The sequence below is a fragment of the Pholis gunnellus genome, assembly GCF_910591455.1.
Source record: "Pholis gunnellus genome assembly, chromosome: 17".
NCBI lineage: Eukaryota > Metazoa > Chordata > Actinopteri > Perciformes > Pholidae > Pholis > Pholis gunnellus.
The window spans coordinates 14,951,800-14,973,040 of record NC_136544.1 but is presented as its reverse complement, the minus strand read 5'-3'; the positions used below and the strand labels follow the sequence as shown (position 1 = coordinate 14,973,040).

The window sequence follows — 21,241 nt, the reverse complement described above, 5'->3', positions numbered from 1 at the left end:
CTTCTTCTCTTTGTACCTGTCACTCGGTCTGCCTCTCATGGTTCTCTGCTTCCTCGGACGAGTTTAAATCAAAACCATCCCTGTGGAAAAATCTGTTTCTTTTTGTTGAAAAAAAAAAAAAAACTTTCAGGAACAAATATGATTTTGAGGAAAACAACTGAGTTAAACTTGCAAATTCAACATATAAGTGGTATGTTCCTTAAAAGGGAAAGTAATGTGTCATGCTACTCAGAGTCAACAGGATTTATTAAAGGGGAAACAATTTGAAAGTATGAAACAGATATAAAAGTCCATATCAGAGAAGTAAAATAATTTCTTCATACATTTTCTAAATTATTAACCAATAATTTGCGTGTGCTTTTTTTTCAGATTTCTTTCATTTTCCTTAGAAGATACTCAAGAGTATTAACCTCATAGGACTCCTTAATATAATAGCTTTAATTTATTATATCTAAAAAATTTTAATTTGTATCTGAAGAGCCGTCTTACCACCTTTCTTTCTCATGTCTTCCTCTTTGTTGGAGCAAGACATAGTTCATTACCACTCGACCTTTCTGCTTTGTGATGGTCTGCCCCTCGGTCTCTTGCGCGGTGCTATTGTTTGATCAATTGGACCGCGATGAGCTGGAATAATTGTGTGGGGCCCAAAAATGTTTAGCTCATCGACACTGCCGAAAAACAACGAATCTCACTTTGAGTCCCTCTATTTGAACATCCACAGCAGCCTTTTCTGTTCCTGAAGTTATGTAACGCACAGCAAGTGGGACATGGATGATTCATCTAAATGAGCACCTGAGCATGAAACCGCCGTGTCACTTACATCCAGGCTTGTGGCTTAGTAAAAGTTAGATGGAGGGAACAGATGAAATTCACATATGACACATAATAGTAATAATAATAATGCAATAAACTGCTCTAAAGACACAAAATAAGGCTGTTTGGTTTGCTAGCTAGGCGATGCATTGTAAATTAACAATGGAGGTACTGAATGACTAACAACGGAGGAATGCAACATACTGTACTATTATTTTTGTCCCCATGTTCATTTATTCATGGCTCCATCTTAGGAGAATGCTAAGCACACAAAATACACAGCTTCTGTATCTACGGCATCCTTTCCAGCATGCGGAAATGTGATTCTCTGCTTTAAGCAAAAATCAAAGTGTAAATATTTGTATTATAGTTATAACCTACCGACTCTTTCAGTTTTATTTTGTTCAACAATTCATTTTGTGGATAAGTCTGCTTCCACTGGACTCCACCAGAGCCAACATATTTCAGCAGGATTCATAACGTTGCGCTGCTTAACTGAGACTCCATGAAATGTGTTTAAATTGTCAGCCTGCAGCTGAGGATAAAACTGGGCTCAAAATCGTCAGCATCGTCAGGGACATACACCTTATTGATAGGCCTCCCTCAATAACTGTTTTAGAGGCCTCAAACATCACTTCCTTGTCCGTCAAGCTGTGCGCCATCCGTCCTCCTTTGGAGTTCCACGATCTCCTTCTGTCTCTTACATCTGGAGTATTCTTTCACTCCATGGTGTGGCACGCTATCTCTCATCCTTCTCTCTCGTGAGTGCCTGGGATCCCTCATCTCCATCTACGTTCAGCCACTCTCTCGCTTTCTCTCGCTTTCTCTCGCTCTCTCTCGCTCTCTCTCCTCCACCTCAGTTTGACCTTCAGTCGTCTCCTGGAAGGCTTCAGCTACCTCCTGCAAGAAGCTGAAAGGGAACACAACACTGTGGATTTTCCAGGATTAGCATTTTAGCTGATTTATCTGCTTTAGCTAATTAGCAAGGTAATGTCACTTTTGTCTCCGGGAAGAGATGAAGATGTTTTGTTCTGCATTATTAAAGCTGTGTGGCGAGAGAGAGAGAGAGAGAGAGAGAGAGAGAGAGAGAGAGAGAGAGTGATCCCGAACAGAAGGCTAATTATATTCCGGTATAGATAAATACCTGCGGCAGCTTGACTATGTGTGAAGTGACACCATTCCTTTATCTAGAAGACCCTTATTCAAGCACTCAAGCAGTGAAATGGTGAAAGTGTCTAACGGTGCAGGCTGTTGTTCATCCTCATGTTGACTTCACTGTGTATGGAGAAGGCAGAGAAGGCAGAGAAGGCTGAATAAGAGCTTTAATGAAAGAACACGACAGCAGAGAGAGAGAGACGAAGTGAAGTAAGGTGAGGGGTAGATGCTGCTAAGAGCTGAGAGAGAGGGAAACAAAATCAAGAGAGACGTCAAGAGTTATCATTTGACGGAGAGAGAGAGCAAATATAAAAACGAGTGCTGAAGTGCGCGGTGAGGATTTGGGGTCCAGATGGGAGTATTAAAGTCAATTTGTTGCTGACAGGACTTCCCCACTCTTCCGTCCCACCTGCGCGCCACATTAATATCAATATGACCTCATCACTAAGGGTGGACCATATCACATCAACTGAAATTAAAGATCAGCCGAGCAAAACCAGAACGCGAATCCATTCCAAAACATACAAATAATTAAAGCACTTCTTGGTCGTTGAGGTTGGTCGAGACGTAAATAGTACATCACTTAAAAACATATGTCATCGGTATCATTTGCTTGCCCCGTGTCAGTGTCTCTAGGCTGCCTGTTGGATTAGATTGGTACAAGAACATTGCTGTTTGATAATAGAAGATGTCAAACTCCCAGAGTCCTTTAGGAAAATAAGAGACAGTGGAGTGAAGCAGACAATTAAATATTTAACAGTGCGTCTTTGTCACAGAAAGACTAGTTCTGACAGATAGCTTTACATATTGGCTGAGCAGTCAGTGCTCTGTGTGTTGGGATTCCCTCATGAGAGATTATTCATGCTGAACATTTAGACTCTTTACTACGACTGTGGCAGTGCCGTCTAATGCTGTGATGAAACCTGATTCATCACACTTCATCAGATTCGAATTTTGTGAAAATATAACTATTGTTGTTGTTATTGTTATTGAGTTTAGCAATAGAAACATGAATTCACAGCTACAAGAAATATCCAAAATATGATTCAATCCGAATATAAAAATGTTCAACGGTCACTCAAAGTTTAACATTTTTAGTGAAAGGAGACGTATCTATTATAGCACATCTATCCGCTGTTTCGGAAGTTGAGAGAGTGAGAGCTTGCTAAATGCTTTATATTTTCTCTTCTCTAGAAAATATTAATACAGATTTAAGTGTGGAGAAGGATGTTTGACTTGTTTATAGATCATAATGAGATGCTTCTGTAAGGTTTCATGAAATAATTGCTTCAAGCACTGTGACCATTGACTTGTTGTGGAGAAAAAACTTAAAGAACAAACTGAATGTGTGCCAAAATGTACAGAGCACTTGTCTTTACTAAGCTCTTTACCACTTTCATGTCTTACTTGGCAACACAACTGTTGCAGCAGTAGTGCACAGAAAAAGTGGCAGTGGTAAACAGTCACACTAAAAAGCCAACAAAACCGTTTTCTAAATGTTTTTGATAAGCAATAAATAACTCCATTTCCTGATAGGCCAGTGCAGGCAACTGAGTCTTTAAATGGGTGTTGTGGTAGTAATGAAGCCCCGGAAGGCAGGACTGGTGCTTTGAGAGATATGTGGCCAAATGTGATTGATGCTTTTTAAAACACACTAGTCCTTTTAAAACGAATGCACTCCTTAAAGCTGATTTAGTTTACTGGCTCTTTTTCATGCCTCCACTCCGGCGACAGTCGTGGCCGGAGGCTCTATGTTGTCCGTTCTCGGATTTCTTCAAATGTCTAATAGGATCAAATTATGAAGCGATGACATTTTAGACAGACATTGATGTAAAATGACTGGCAGGCGGAGCCAAACAACCGCTTGGCGGTAATCCTAGCTTCCTTACCCTATAGGCACTGCAGTGTTCTGTTGAACTGTGTTCAAGGTGTCGTCGTGGATGTGTTTCACCACCATGTCCTTCTGCACGCTATCCTGCTAAAGCTGCTGACAACACAGAGCGACTATAGCCATTACACTGGCCAAAGCAAGGGGACATAGAAGGACAGGAGAAGCAATGCATCACAACCAAAAGTTTCCCTGTTCCATTGTCAGCAAGCCGGCCTTTCACTCCTCCCCTCTTTTTCTTCTGGCTACCTCTCTCAATCTTCCTCAAGTACTCCATCCCTCCTCCCTGTGCAGAGCGCTCAGGTCAAAGCCCATCGTCACCTGCTTGTTTCTGTAGCCCCTTCATTATTCCTTCTCTCGCCAGACCGCTTGCAAACTACAATGCTTAGTTTCCAGGATATTTATGCATTGCTGCGTTGTCTTGGATGAACACACCGACAACGGCATTACACATGAAGGTTCTTAGACAGTTGGAGTCTTAAAGAAAGTGAGGCAAGAATCGTCTTTAGCCGCTGTGTTTAATTAACCAACGCCAGGCGCAGATCTTCACATGTTCACCTGCCTTAGTTAATCTCTCTGCGTGTGAGCAGCGTGGCTCGGCTGAGGCTCGGCTCTTCTAGGGATTCGGCGTGTGTTGCCCATATTTTTTTTTTCTCTGCAAAAATAGACGGTGAAAACGATCTGTTGAGGGCTGGCAGCAGCAGCGCCGGCTGCAGCAGCAACGGCGTCTGTGTGGACACACTGCAGAACTGATACTTATAGACAGTCTAAACTGTGTGGGAGTGACACGGTTCACCGGGTGTTGTTTCTCCCTCGTCCTCGTGTGTTAGCTAAACCGAAACGTGTGTGTTTTCATTGCGGTAAAGACGAGGCCACGTGTGACGGCGGTGGCTGCGATGGAACCGGTACACCGCCCTTCCCTCACTCTCTCACGCGCATGCTGCGACCTTCTTATCTCCCTTATTTCTCTCTGGAGAGGAGGCCAGCACTTGACACTTCATGGTCATTTCATGCTCAGCTCAGTTCAGCGCTCTTCTCGATTCCACCCTCTCTCGCTCTCTCATGTGAGGGTTTCCACTCAAAATGTAAAAAAAAGGGGCAAACAAGAAGGTTAGTGCATTTTAATGACAGTCCCTTCCTCTCTCCATTCAGCCCATTTTTTTCTCCACATGATCCCCTATATCAATGTTTCAGTTTTCATCCGTTTCACACATTTCTCTCTCTGGCTGATCCCTTCTTTATGTTCATGGTTCTACAGTAGCCCATTCTGCTTCTCCTCCGCTCTTCACGCCTCCCTCCTCTCCACACCTACCTCTTCCTCCCCGGGTCCTCCCTTCACCCGTTTCCTCTCCTCTTCCTCGACATATGAGCGTGCACTCAAGTAGCAACACTTTACGAGCGGCCTTCTCTTTGTGTATATGAGTTTGTTGTGTGTTTGTTTGCTTGTGCGTCCGTGTATGGGGGTGTGGGGGGGGGTGCAGGCGAGCTGAGAATGCTTCAAGAGCCATATTCAAATCTCATTTCACACTGCTGAGGGTGAAAAGACCTGACACAGCACTCTATGAGAAAAGGAGGAGAGGAAGAGGAAGAGAGGAGTAGTGAAGGGAGGGACGGGAGAGACGGGAGGGAAATGACGGTAAAGACAGCGCTGAAAGTGGAGGAGGAGAGCCAGGGACACGGTGTGGGAGAGGAAGAGAATAATGGCTGTTGGCATTAAGCTACCTACAGTATGGCAAGAGGAGAAAAAAAAGGGAGAGAGGGGGGGGCAAAGAATGAATAGCACACAGCCAATGCTAAAAAAATGAAAGAAGAGGAGGATGGAGAGAGGACAAAGAGAGCAGAATATCACCAGAGTAGGGAAGGAAGACAAGTTTGGAAGTTTTTTTTTGGTTGCAATTTCCACAACCAACCCCCTTCCCTTACTTGCACAACGTGCATGTTTATGTAAATGAGGTAATTAGGAGGCTGCTTGGCTTCCTTCGAGCTGTAAGGTTTGAGAAGAGGGGTGAAGAGGGAAAAAGAGAAGAGAATGGACGAATTCTGGCTTCAGCGTATGTTTGAATCACTGCTTGTGTGTGTGTGTGTGTGTGTGTGTGTGTGTGTGTGTGCATTGGCATTACACATCCATATATTATCACATATTCCCTTTAAAGTGCTGTATGCTTCTGTGTGTGTGTGAGTGTGGTTTAATACGTGTCCTTATATTTCTATCACTGATACGTCTCTTTTTGCAAGAGAAAAAGCCACAACTGTTCTGAAACACTTCAGCTCTCTCTGTCTGTTTTCTTCCTCCTCCTCCTCCTCCTCCTCCTCAGCTCTCTCCTCTCCTACCTTCTCTCTGTCTCCCTTGCTTACAGCCTTCCCTCTTGCTATGTCTTCCTCTGTTTCCGTCTCTTCTGTCTGACTCGCCTCAGTCGCCTCTCCCTCAAGTTTTTCGCCCTCTAACTCTTCTTCTTTCATCCATCTTTTTCCTTTGCACTTTGCTCACGGCTCTCCCTATCTAACCTCTCACAAGCCTCTCCATTATTTTTCTGATTCCATATATTTTCCCACCACTCTTTGTCTCTCAATTTCCTCTTCCCCTTCACCCTTCCTTCTCCGTCTCTTGCTTATGTTCGAGGATGCCTTTCAAATCGCTGGTCATAAACAGTTCCCCTCGGTGCCTTTCTCTCAGTTATTACTAATAAGATATGATCTGCATAGAGAGGACTCACACAAACACACAAGCGCACACATGCAAGCATAATCATACTCATCAACATGCATAATGTATTCATGAAACACGTGGACATGCACTCACATACGTTGTTTCTCAGGCTTGCTTCCTCGGGCTTGATATCAAGGTTTGTCGTCTCTCTCTCTCTCTTTCTCTTCTTACGGCGCTCCCTTTGTCTCATTCTCTCTCACAGACACACAGTTCCACACAAAAATGTACATCACCTCCCGCCATTCCTCCCCGAATTTTCAAACTTTGGATGGCAGCTTCCTGTCAGGGCATGAAAGCAACTGGAAAGACATTTTTAACGGGAGAGGAATAGACAGTGAAGAGACAGGAGGAGAAGAGATAAGGAGAGCTGACAGATGTTCAACTCAACATTTCTTGCCTCGCAGAGGAAAAAAAAGAGGAATAGTCGTTATTTCTCCTCCTCCATCACCTCTTCTTCCCATCTTCTCTCTGTTCTTCTCCCCCCCCTTCTTGTTTTCCATGTAAAGCCCACATTTATGTTATTGAATTCATTCCTTTGATCTAATGGCGATGACGCTTTTAGCTAACTTTAAATAGAATCCAAGGAAATCTACAGGGTAGAACAGAGTCGAGTTGCAGCCCCTCACAGACGGTGATGTTGCAAAACTCAAAAGGGATGCATGTTCTCCACAAGTAAGACTCAGTTGAACTTCAAGTGGGAGAGGCTGACGGCTTTATGCTTAAACTAAATCACAAAGCCTCTCATATGCATTCACACAGCCTCTCTCGCCATTTAAATCAGGAAGATAATTGCAGCTTCTAGCCAATTAGGAATGCCTGTGACAATGATAGCACCCACTGTCCTCATTACTGTTGCTCGCTAGCGACGTTGTGTGTGCATGTAAAGGACATTGTATAAAAAAAAACACAAAATCTGGTGGAATGCAGGAACACACACTGAGGCATACACCAAAAACATGTGCGCTCAGGCAAACTGCTGATATTCTACGTACACCTGCAGTCGTGCAGCAGTCTGTCCCTAATGTGAATTGACCGTCCTCAGTCCCCCTGCCACCGTCAGGGTAGTCGGCATAGAGTAGACAACTGCTTTATCTGGTTCGGAGCCTGAAAACACACACACACACACTCACAAAAGCTGACAGGCTGTTGTAGTGTAGAAGCACTCGCACGTCGGCCTATAAGATTGACCGTTTGTTTGATTTGGCACGCCTACGAGTATGAGCTCCCCCTGCCTCACACACGGGCAGCCTGAGGAAAAAAAGCACGTCATTTATCAGGGTGAGAGATTGACAGCAAGAGCTCTAATAGTAAATCATTGGCAACATTATTGGACCTCCCCTCCCTCGCCGAGATGGATTTGTGTTGGGAAGCTGAGGGAGCCTGTTATAAATCAGTCAATAACACACAGGAGCGTGTGCACACAAACTTCTGCAGAGCGTAGAAGCAACAAAAAAAACAACTACCCACATCACTTACGCTGATGCATGTACACACACACACACACACACACATGACCAACACATTTTCCTGTGTGGATCACCTGCGGTGTCAGTTCTGCTTCCTGCCCTCTACAGTCCTCTACACTTATCATGAATCACGTACAACACAATATGCAGACAGAAAAGTCGTGTCATTGTGACATTACGTCATTGTATCCAACAGTGCTCGATTCAGCCTTGTCTTTAAGTTAATTGAAAGTGTGAAATGTGAACCTGAGCCTCTAAATTAGTGAATCACAGTTCAGAGAGTTACATGTTGCCGATCATGTTGAATCCAAACCAGAAAGTATAACAAATTAAGAGCGTCTGTGTCCCCTGGGCAGCTTTTGTTCACACGGACTGAATTGGAAAAAAACAAACAAACATTTCGGTGGAAACACAGCTCTGTTATTGATGCGGTTGGAAGCTGAAAATGCAGCGCTAGTATGACAGGAGAAAAAGAAGTGAGCGACAGACTAAAGCTGACATCACGATACTAAAGTCCACTCCTGAATAGAGCTCTGTTTGTGCTGGTTAGTCAACCTCTAGTCCAGCCTCTGCACTCTCTGTGCAGTGAGCCGTGGGTCCAATTTGTAGGTCCGATCCTCCACTCGCTGGCCTCGTGCCACCCAGTGAATTCACATTAGTACTCCTGAACTTTCAACATGACCCAAACTCTAAAAGCCGTTAGCATGATGCTAATGCTATTGGTTTTGATCCCCTTCACAGTGCGGAGTATTGCATTACACATCGGCAATACAGTAGCATGTCACACAACAGAGCGCTCATGCTGACTTAAAGACACAAAGAAGTGCTTGATGTCTTGTCTGCTCACACTACATGCACGTTGATAGTCTCTGCTGCTTGGCAAAAGCTAATGCTGTTAAAACAGATTAGGCTGATGGGGCCACTGCTCCAGTGTAATCGACTGGCAGCTACTAAAGATGATTTCTGACACAGAGCTCAATATCCTCTTCATCATAGAGAAGGGAGAGACAGTGTGACTGAGAGAGAGAATTTAGGAAAAGGAGGAAGACGTAGAGGGTTAGAGGAGCTACAGAGAGAACTGGAAAGAAAGTGGGAGCAAAGGAAAAGGGGCAGCAGAGGGAATGGGAAGATGAGATAAAATGGAGGGGGAAGGTGGGTCGAAATCAAGAGAGATTAGGAAACTGAAATGGAAGCTGGAGATTAAAAATTCCAACAGGAAGACGTGAGATTAAAGAAGGATCAAAGCAAATCGTTCACTCATTCCTCAGATCAAAAAAATGAATCGCCAAAAACTCCCGACCATTCAAAACCTAAAAATACTTTGACTGAAGGGATGTTGACTTGCGGTTGACACATGAAGGCACAATGAATGGACAATACATTCTGACTTAGGGCTGCATGGGCAATAAAACATTTTTCATGGTAAAATAATCCGACAAAAACCTACAACCTACAAAAACACGACACAAACAGCCAATACGTCATAGCCTCTGCCGGAGCCTTACCTGTAGCTACTGTTGCGTCTGTAGAAAGGTGGATGAATGTTTTTTAACCGTTAAAACCTCCGCAAAACGACTCGTTTCACAATCACCTTTTGATCGTTTTCTTCCAGTAACATTTGGAAAGTCTAAAAGAGCTGCACGATTACATCATTGTATCCCCAAGTTTAGACTTTCCGGTGCACTTGCTCTGCCAATTGAAAATGCACGTTCACATTTTACAAAAGTAGAAAAAGCCAACAAGTGTCATATATATTTGTAATCCGCCTTCACCAAGCTGACCCATTTTGAAAATAGATAATTGTATATTATTTACCATATAATTAACCTTCTGATTCCTTTATGGTTCTGTCCTTAGGAGAACACTCATAAAACAAAAATTGAGCATTATTATTATTAATAAAAAATATATATTGTGATAAAAACATTGATCAATATAAACACATATTGTGATAACGTTTCTGGCCATATCGTCCATTTCCCAAAATGAACAACTCTTTGTCTGGCTAAATGTTCGACTTTCTTAACCAGTCAGGAGCAGCTGCAAACGATTTCATATAAAGTAGCTTTATTTTGGTTATGGGCTCACTGAGTTGATGGTTTTAGTTCTGCCTGGTAACAGCACATATGATCAACACCCAACCAGGAGTCATTTGATTCAATGTCAGTATAAAAATAATTCTGAATGCATTGTTAAACTTCAACAGCCTGAGGATGATGATCTGCACGTATTAATAATTTCACACGTTAGAATTACCTTTGTGCAACCCAGAAATGTGACAACCTGTAATTTCAGTGTGGACCTGCAGTGAAATATTATTTTCACAGGACAAATGACTGTTTGGAGTAAATCTGCCCACTCGGCTGGTCTGTGATCTACAACAAATGTCTGGGCCATTCTGGCTATTCATGCCGAGTCAGGATTATACCGCTGGAAGCAGGAGATGGGTCTGACACCCATATGTCACCTACCAACTGAAATACCTTGACGTGTCTGGCTGTGGCTGCAGGTTAACAGTTAACAACCCATCTCCCTGCACTGGATGAGGATATTTTAACCAGTTTTTCTGGACAGAAATTTAAACTACCAAATTCGACACGAGCAGAGAACATTGAATGTAACAGATGGATATCCCATAAAATACTGTGATATTGGTGATGCAGTATTTCATGGGTTTAACTAACCCTACTGGTATAAACCTCTGTTGTTTTGAGTACAAGTTAAATGTATTCATGGTGTCCATTATTACAAGCAAGTCTCTTGATCTTGTTCATCTAATCTGCCTCAAACTTTACCTTATTTTGGGAGCATAAAGTTTGGGAGTCTTGTTTGTAATGTGAGAGCCATGTTCAGTTCAAAGCGTCTTCTCCCAGAAGTCGCATTCTTCTTCTTCTTTATTCCACTGTAGGGCAATACGGAGCAGCATGATTTATAAGAGGATTTTGGAGGGCTCCGTTAAGTCTTAATGTACTTTTCAAACAAAATACGGCGGATTTTGGAATGGCCCTTCTGGCATTTACATATTTTTGTCTTCAGTTCAGCTCTATTTAATATGTTCTCATAACTACTATCTCATTTGCTGCTGAAAATCATCAGCAAATTGCCGCTGAGCTCGGGTGTCTGTGCTGGTGACGCCGCCTGCCGCTCTCTGGTTGTACCTACAAATCTGACATATGAAGCTTCTAAATGACTGAAGCCCATGCATTCTGCCCTGTGACAGCCCGTCAGCGATAGTGTTGATGCAGCATGTTCTCTGCCTCGTTTATACTTTCTTAGGAGAAATATTTGTGGTGCCCTGCTCCAGCAACGGTGACTGAGCCAGACAGTTACACTGAATTAGTGTTTTTATATCCTCCTTTTGATCTCTTGAGGGTTATTCTAAGTAAAAACACATTGCTCCACATTTTGTGGTGCTGCAAAGACATAAAGCCAGGCTGGTGAAATGTAGAAAGTGTTGCAACTGAAGAGAAAACAATGATGCAGAATGGATAATGAGCAATTAACTTCCAGCAGACAGTGATTACTCTGAGCTGTCCTGTAAATTCTACCCAAACCCACTGCCAACGTGCAATAAAGGTGTTTCATCATGCTCTAAAGTCTGTTCATGTCGACATATTTAAATTTTAATATGGCACTAAACTAGAAATATTAAGGTTTACTTGGCAATATAAAGTTGAAGAGTGGGAATGATGTTTTTCTCCATCATGGGAGAGTCACATTCATCACATTTTAGAGGGTTATTTTAGAGTGCTGTCGGGAAGCCAGCCATCTTATTCAGCAGTGGCTCCCCTGTCACCGGCTGCTTTATAAATACATTATGCTCTCTCATTGATAGTCATATATTGATAGTCTCACTAACAAAGTAATGTGTTGCTTTGATCACTCAGCAATAGGTGTCGAGACTGGTTTGTCTCGGGTCACTAGATGAAGCATTGCCTGACATGGCTGACGAGACGGTGTGTGTGTGTGTGTAGCGTTTGTGCATGGGGTGTGTAGCCTAAGTTGTGTTCTCAAGGGATTCCTGCCCTCAAGTGATTCTAATAGCATTAGACACCGTCTGTGTCTGAATGGTCCAATGGTGCATTATGTTTCTCCTGACACACATCTGGGATGGTACCAACCATAGGGGATCTGCCCGGTGTTTTCTCATGCTCAATGTTCTAACTCATTTTTCAGCCCAGTCACAACTCTGTGTGTGTGTGTGTGTGTGTGTGTGTGTGTGTGTGTGTGTGTGTGTGTGTGTGTGTGTGTGTGTTTGTGTTGTCAAGTGATACTATTGTGCTTCCTCCGCTGTGTTTTGACACAGTGGGAGAAAGAATTTAAGAGACGTTAAGACTGGATGCTGTGTTAAGTCGGTGTGACAGTCAGATCCCTGGCTGTCTGTGAGAGCTGTGCCGGGCTCAGCATTGTCTCAAATCACCTGACACGTAGAGGCGCACACACACACACACACACACACACGCGCACTTCCAACCAAGCTGTATTTTTGCTAAAGAAAAATAATTTAAAAAAACTGCAACTTTCTGCACCAATCTTTAAAACTTCTAAAACTCATAATGCAACATAACAGGGAGGCACTTTTTAATAACTTTCCCCTGTAGAAGCTGAGGATTATGTGCTACAGTATGTCAAATTCGGTATCAGCTCTTTTCACAGTAGATTTGGGCTGCCTTTCAAAAGCAACACAACTGGCTTTAGTCATATGCACAGCATAATGCGAGACACAGTGTTTCGTGCCTTAAACTCGACAAATCGCAAAAGTAATGCTAATAGCTGTCATTTCTTTCTGGAATATGCGTCATGTTAGCTTGCAAGAGCCAACAGATATCTATCAAAGAGTGGTGTGTGTGTGTGGTTAAAAAAAAAAGAAGCTTTGGAAATAAGGATGAGTGCCACGTACAAATTAACCTCGGATGATTTATTTGACTGGTTTCCAGCAAGTTGCATTATCACGCTATGCTGAAAATGTCCATATATACAAGCCATTATGACATTGTGGCAATCGGGTTTCTACCCAACTGCTGCACGTGCATGCTCACTTGTGTGTAAATCGAGAGGCCATCTATAGTCACCGGAAACTGAAGCAGCTAATTGGAATTCACCCGAACTGGCGCTTTTCCTACTGTGACGTGTCAAAATGTCGTCAGTTTAAAAGATACCCTGCCAATACTGCTTAATAGTCATATCAGCTGCCAGTGAAGCCCCTTCACAGATTCACTACAATGGCACATGTATACGTTGCTCATTAAAGCTATAACTTTGCTGCAACAACACACATAAAACATTATTCTTTGAAAGAACATTGCAAGTGTTATCTATAACTCTGAACATGCATGACTGCAGGCATCAGTAACAGATTCGAGAATACTGGAAACTCACAATTTCTTGTCTCGAGCCTCCAATTCCTTATCTTGAGCCTTCAGTTTTGAGCTCATTCGGTGACTCACTGAGATTTTCAGTCATTACTTGTATCCCTTGGGGATCATACATCACATTTTTGATCTCCGTGTAAACAGCCAGTGAGGACTGAAAACACAGATTTTCACAGATTTTTTTATATTCAAATTGGCATTATGAAACGATTGAAATGAAAATAGTGTTGCCCAAATCCCTTATGGATCCACAGTATGTTTTTCGCTGTTGTTTTCCATCCAGCCTCTTCCCGTGTCTGTATCAGACTGTCGCAGTGAGTGTGTGTGTGTGTGGGAGGGGGAAAGCAAGTTCTTTCCATGGCTCATCACAGCCTTTAGCTCATAGTGCAGCTAAATGGGTGACTGTATATCCGCTACCCCAATTAAGGGTGTTAATGCGTGAGAGTGGGTATGTTGAGAAAGTGTGAATGTGTTTGTGTGCCAACACAGCAGTAGGGGCCTTGTGCGTGTTCTCTCTCTCTCTCTCGCTCTCTCTCTCTCTTTCTCTCTTTCTCTTTTTTCTCTCTCTCTCTCTCTCTCTCACTGTGTGTCACACATGCATTCATCAGTCGTCATCACACAAAAAAAACGTTTTAGAGGAAGCTTTCCCAGCATGCAGGAATATTGTGAAAAAGAGTCTGAGTAAAGGAGCAGCAATAGTTAGATGAAAGGATTTTAAAAGAGCTCTATAAGGAATTCAATGCAGAGTTGCCTTAAACTTGCATTATTTCTACTTGCCAGCAGGAGGCGACTCCTCTGGTTGCAAAAAAAACCAAAACAAATTGTATGGAAGTCTATGAGAAAATGATTCTACTTCTCACTTGATTTAGTACCTCAGTAAACACGAGTTTATGGTCTCACTCGCTAGTTTCAAGTCTTCTTCAATACAGCATGATGTTCATTTATTCAATTATGGTCCATTTAGAGTAAAAGAGATGATAGAGCAGGTTATGCTTTTGGGCGGGGCTACCTTGTGATTGGCAGAAAGCTACCACAGTGTTGTCCGGTCTGGGAGTTGTGTGTGTTTTCGTTTTACAACTTCAACACTTTCACAGTGTGTTTTCAGTGCATACAAGTTACCTAGTCACCTATTTGGCCTCAAAATGTCTTATTCAGCGTCCGGTTGTACTTAACTCCACCCTCTCGTGTCGCTTCCGGTTGCAAAAAGCCAAGACAGCAACGACAAAAAAAGCTAAGAGGGCGACAGCCAAAATGCCAAACTGCAGTCCACAAACGTATAGGTGACGTAAAGGTGACTACATCCACTTCCTATATACTATCTATGGCTTAAAAAGATATGGGCGACTGGCCAGGCCATATAAACAAAGCACAGAGAAGCTCTGATTACAACACACACGGAGGGAGAGCGGCTTCATTCTCTGCTCAGGTAGACACTACTCCACTTACATAGCAAATAGGGGTTTGCCACTATATTTATGTTCTAAATTTTGTAAAGAGAACCTTTAACCTGTCTTCACTACAGACACACACACACACACACACACACACAGATAACACAATCCTTCCAAGCATATCTGCAAAAGCTGTCTTCAGTTTAATTGCAGTCGCCCATAACAGTGGCATCTCTGGATCTCTTTAAAGAAGCTTTGTAATGGGAAATAAAACACAGCAGAGTAAGAATAAACTTCCTGCCTCCACGGGAAGCAGCTGTTGCCATGGTTAAGCTAATTCAAAAGGTCAGTTTCGGAAAAGGCAAAACAACTTGTATTTGTATGTACTGGGATAATAAATGGACAGAGGCTTAACTTATCAGTGTATCACTGTGTGTGGTGGGTGACTTTCTAATGTGATTGATATCTCCACCTGATTCTACCATCTCGTCAGAGGATTAGCTCTGGAGCTGTGAGAGATACCGGCTACTAAATCACCGCTGTCCTATTTTCTTAGCGCGCATTGAATAGCCTTTAATATCATTACCCCATTAAAAAAGACAAAGTCTTCTCCCCCACTAGCAGTTAATCCTACTGTAGGATGTAATGCAAGCAAACACGCTCCCTCATGCACGCACACATGCACATATGGAGAACCACACCTACGCATGCACGTATGACGTTATCGGCTTCTTCGGTTTGCACCGCAAACATGCAAAATATCACATTGGCCATACTAAAGATGAACATTCACACATGATCACGCCGCTTGAAATCACAATGCATCTGTCTAAGACATTCACCTAACGTTACTTCTGTGCACAGATGCAAGCCTTAAACAACAGTGTGTATGGGGGGGGGGTTGGTTGGTTATGTGTGTGGTTATGTCTGTGCAAGGCCGTGCGTATGTCCAGCTATGCACATGTCCAGCCTTCGCTTGGCTCCTTGCCGCTTGCTGGCTGCCTCCTTTGGCAGCCAGTTAAAAGCAAGAGGGGCTACCAAGTCCAACATGTTTTTATGCATTCACTTAGGCTCTGGCTGCTGTTTGTTGACTTGCTTGCTGGCTCACTGGTGTGATGAGCCAAAAGAATAAAACAACATGTGGATTTAATTAATGCCTTTTCTCAACTGAAACTGCAGTATTTGGTTGTTTTCTTTCCTCGAGCTGAAGCGCTGAAAGCCCAACTATATGCAGTATTGTGTTCTCTGTTGTCAACGTGAATGTTTAAATATCAGGCATGTGTAAAATTGCCCGTTGGATCATGCAAAATCAAATTTTGTGTGTGTATGTGTGCTACATTGACAGAAAAAACATTCATGAGCTAAGTGGTAAGAGATGCAAAACCATTTCCTCTTCCACAACACTGTGATGGGGCTAAATGAACTGTCAATGAATGTGCAATGACTGTTGACATTGATTTACTCTCCGCTATCGTACCCCTCTGTGTGTGTTTGATTGCGAGAGGTGATTGTTATCAGTAAGCGATGCATTCTGTTATGCAGACAAGAGAGTTTACGATAAGAGCATTTGCCTTCGCACGGCAGAGAGACGGCGAGAGACAAATGGGCATTTGGGATTGAAAACAACGAGCATTACATATCTGTGAGTTGTGAGGTGATGTTATGACGTGGAGGCGATTAAGTGGTCTGTGGGGGAGTGACAGCTTAGCCAAAAGCCTGCTTGTCCAATTAATTTTTCATGAAATAAACTCATTTAGTTGCTATTTATTTGCTGCAGTGCAATAGCTGAACGTTAATTAAATCAAAGCAGTCCTTTTCTTTGGTGTCTTAAGTCTCTTGGAGATCTGCAGTGTGTCAAACGGTGCAGTCATTATTTCATTCCTCTAATCCCGGTGTCAACTCGCGTTGTCTTTCAGATCTCGGCTGGGTTGCCATGATGAGCGAGGAGTGTCCTGTGCCGCTGGGGAGCCTTTCCTATCCGGGGCCAGGGCAGAGTGAGGAGTACGGCTTGGCGCAGGCCGATGACATCATTGAGGAAGTGGGTCCGGGTGATGACGTCAGTATCGGCAGTGACCTAAGCACTCTCGTGTTGCCGTTCCCGGAGCTGGCGCCTGTGGTCTTCTTCTGCCTCAAGCAGACCACCTGTCCTCGCAACTGGTGCATCCGTATGGTCTCCAGCCCATATCCTTTCTTCCACTGGTGGAACTGGCCCACTTTAACCTGAACGATAACCTTTACTCACTTTAACCCTTCATCATTCTCTAACCCTAATTATTCACCTGTCTGCGTACCAGCTCCAAGTGCTTTTTCAGTTCAAAAGATGAAGTTCATGCCAATGCACTTTACATGTATCTGTTTAAAACACCAGCACTGGCTGTCATTAACCTTTGTTCAGTGGTACACCTCTCATGTAGCATCTATTCATGTCCTCATCTAGCACTGATGCTCCCAGTTTATTTTTTTTCTGGCTATCCGTCACCCAGTTTTTTAGAGTCCCAGTTTCTAGTCCCAGGTATCGTCTGTCTCTGTTTTGTGTTGTTTTGGTACATTTGCATCCATCTTGACTCTGACCCGCATCCCATCCACCCTCACTCACTCACTTATTTGCCACCACATTGTTGCAGCAGACATCCCAGAATCTCCTCAAAGTAAGTGTGTTTGGCATGCTTATTCAACTACAACTGCAGTGATCAGCATTGTGCTACTTGAACAATAGAATGTGTACATTTTGTGTGTATGTGTGTGTGTGTGTGTGTGTGTGTGTGTGTGTGTGTGTGTGTGTGTGTGTGTGGTTTTACCTTGCGCCCAGAACAAACAAGTGTCTGTTTGCTGATTACACTGACAGCGACGGTGAGATTCTTTCACTCCTTTCACATTAGGGACAGACAAGACCATAATGGGCTGGCTGCCTGTATGTGTGTATGTGTGTTTGTTTGTGTGTGTGTGTGTGTGTTTATACATTTATGTGCAATATGGCTATTGCTCTATTAACTCCCACTAGTTGTAGTGCAGGTCTCCAAGGATTGCAATGTCAGTATAATGTTTGCTTGGCCAGTCGGTCGGTTCAAACCTCTCTGAACCGCCCGGCTTATCATTGTCATATGTAAAGAATAGTAGAGCCTTCAGGGGCAACTAGATTCTCAAGTGTTTTGAAAGATATTTTTTACTTTAAATATTCTGTATTCAAATACATCGAAGTAATCTGAGTCATACTTTACACACTTTGTGCTCCACAGTTGTTTTGCTGTAAGTGTTGAAGAACAGTTGCTGTACTGACTGGGCAATGATCTGGTTTCTCTTCTTCACTATAATAAATATATGCGCTACATGTTTTCTTACACAGCTCGTGCAGTTCCTGCAGACACTGGAGCCATCAGTGTGATAGTAGAACCTTCCAAAAATATATCATAATGTGAACTTCTGTCCAGACCATTTTTGACCACTCCCCACACATCAGTGCATCTGTTCATATTGCAACCATTCTTTCAAAACTGAATATCAGACTCAGAATCAGAACCCTTTATTTTGCACATACAAGGAATTTTACTTGGTGGATGGAGCATAACATTAAACAGTCAACACATTGCAAAAAGTAGAAAATACAAACAAATGTACTATAAAATATAATATATAAACTATTGTTGGTATGTGTTGTTGATATACAGCAACTGTTCACAGGATTAAGATTGTCATTAATACATATGGTACATATACTGTTTTGTACAACAGCAACAAGAAACCAATGAGCACCTTTATTCCAGGGGCTAAAGAAGTATTACAAACTAATTTTACTTAAAAAAAAATTGCACTCAGTTTGATTTCATTTAATTTTGCATTTGGATGTTTGTCTTTTAGGAAATCAATTTTAAACTAATTAAAAACACCAAATAACAGACCAAGAGAGATTACCATGAAATAAGAAAAGATGAATGATGGAAGTTAGGGCATAGGTTGTGTTACGTGAATCAAAAAAGTCAGAATACAGGCACATTTTAATAGACAGAAAATCAGAGAAGCATTGAGGCAAAAGCTCAGGAAATGCCTTGTAAGACTTTATATTCAACATTTACAGGAAGCCTTGGAGGATCGGAGGATCGACCAACATCTTGGTGAGATGTCTGTATTACAAACAAATGGGTGGCCAGAAAATCAGAAAGACAGATTGGGAGAGTCGGCAGTCAGACACACAAAACTGGACGTTTCAGACTCCATCTTTGATGTTTGGAGGGAAAGAGGTTTCAGAAAGATTTTACGCTGCTTGCTAATGTCTGAGCTTTGCTGCTATCATTGGCTCCAAGCCACAGGGTAAAAACATACACCCTGCACGCACTCCAAAATCTTACTTCACATCGCCCGAGTTTCTATTGCGGCTCACTGGTTGTTGGACACCCATGGTGCAGTGTGTGAGACAAATATAAAGTGACTGTGAGAAAGGTGAAAAAGAGCTTCCTGTGAAGGTATGTTATTGTCTCGAAATGAGGTGATTTTCCTCTCGTGGAATCAGCTGGAGAGCAAAGAAAACAAACGCACACACACACACTTCGGTCACCGTGATGGTTAGTGAGCTGTTACTTTTGCCTACTGTGACTGTGTTGGTTTAGACAGTTTTGAAGCTGGCTGAAGTGTGTGTGTGTGTGTGTGTGTGTGTGTGTGTGTGGGATGGCAGCATATTCACAGGCTTTGTGCCTTTACTTGTGTAGGATCTGTGTGTGGGGGACTTAAACTGGAGCAAGAGTTTGATGTTTCGTGCACTGGAACAACGATTTGTACCCGTTTGAGTGTGTGTATTGATCGTACCAAAGCAGACATTACTGTATATATAGGTATTGCTGGATTGCTTATGTACTGACCAAATAGGAGCACGGCGCAGTTTTATTGGTTGAAGACCTGCATGCTACCATACTGTAGTCAGCCTCATTTCACTGTCGTCAAAGAGTGTTTTGTTTTTGCACATTGCTGTGCAAAGATGAATTCGCCATCTCTTTGCAGATCAATAATTCTGTTCACCGCACAGTAGCTGTGAGAGGCCTTCAGTCACACACACACACACACACACACACACACACACACACACACACACACACACACACACACACACAATGATGCTCTCCCACGCTTGCCTGCAGCAGAGCACCCGGAGCACCTCTCCATATTGCACCCTACACACTTCTTCTCCCTCTCCCTATTGTTCTTGCTCTCCAGAGTGCACGCTCACACTCTGTACACACCAAGCCACATAAATGGACCCTAATACTTCCCTCATTGTTCTCAAAGTCATTTTGTTAATCCCACCTCATTTGTCCAATCTGTTGATACTGATAGGAGGTTTATCTGATTTCACGACCATCCTCTTAGAACAAAGCAAAGTTTATTTGCCAATCAGTCTTAGTTCATTCCTTATTTCCATTCCTCTGTATCACTTTACCTCCCTCCACTTTTCTTCCCCACTGACTCGTAATAGTCAGATATCTGTATATCTGTATATATTTGATGTATATTGGCATCATGTGTTAAATCTTCCCTGCAGAATAATTTTCCTGTTTTCTACCTGTATATTTATGAAGACAGATTTCTCTCAATTTAAATAGACGCTCTGCTCTGCTTCGCCTTTGTACCGACATGCTGTAGCAGCTGTTCCTCCACTCCTGTCAAGACTGATAGCAGATAAGATGTGTCCCAATATAGTTCCCCTCACCTTGATGAGATTCATTATAATGCACTACTGCACAAGTGTATATACTCTCTCTCTATATATATATACACTTGTCCACCTTCTCAATATTAAACTTGACCCTCTCAATTAAAGACATTCCTCTTCCGCTTCTCACTTTATCAGCATCTCCCATCCACGTCTGCGGCATATTTTACAGTTGAAATCTGTTAGGGGTCATAGCTTTCACCTAGTCAATCTTTTAGAAAAGACTGTTGCATTGGTTCTTAGTTAAGTGGTGAGGATTGCCTCTCATCTATACTTCTTTTCTGTAGATCAAGATGAGAACATGTCACGTCACTCATACTCCACTGTACCTCGAATAGCACAGTCGACTGCATTCAGTGAAACCTGACCGGTCAACATTGACTCGTGCTGGAAACACAGAGAAAGATAGAAAGCAGTTCTTCATCAACCTATGTGCAATATCTTCTATGGAGTTTATTGTGATGTCTCCTTTGGCTTGCAGAATATTTCAGTTTTATAAGCAATATAAACAAATGAAAGAGCAACAATCTTCTGAAATGATTACTAATGTATGTTGAACATTGTGTTTCGTTTGGGACTTCTTCCACTGCTGCACTTTTTTTTCTGCACTGCTTGTTTCAGACTCCTAAATTGTAGTTATAATTGCAACGTGCACACATTGTACAGAGACATTTTTTTAAGCTGTATTTTCAAAGTGGAAACGCAGAGTAACTACCTGCAGTACACAGCATTTCAGAAAGGAAATGTGCTG

The 21,241-nt window shown here is 42.6% G+C and overlaps 1 protein-coding gene across 1 annotated transcript in view; it reads left to right on the top strand.

Annotated features, from left to right (window-relative positions):
- Positions 1-16,725: 16,725 nt before the first annotated feature.
- The window catches only part of cacna1ia (calcium voltage-gated channel subunit alpha1 Ia), a gene marked incomplete at its 5' end in the record, with an annotated part of 102,931 nt that continues 98,415 nt past the window's right edge, over positions 16,726-21,241 (top strand). Inside the window, one exon of the mRNA XM_079177189.1 lies at positions 16,726-16,991. Coding sequence (XP_079033315.1) covers positions 16,726-16,991 — 266 coding nt within the window. The remainder of the gene's footprint in view (positions 16,992-21,241) is intronic.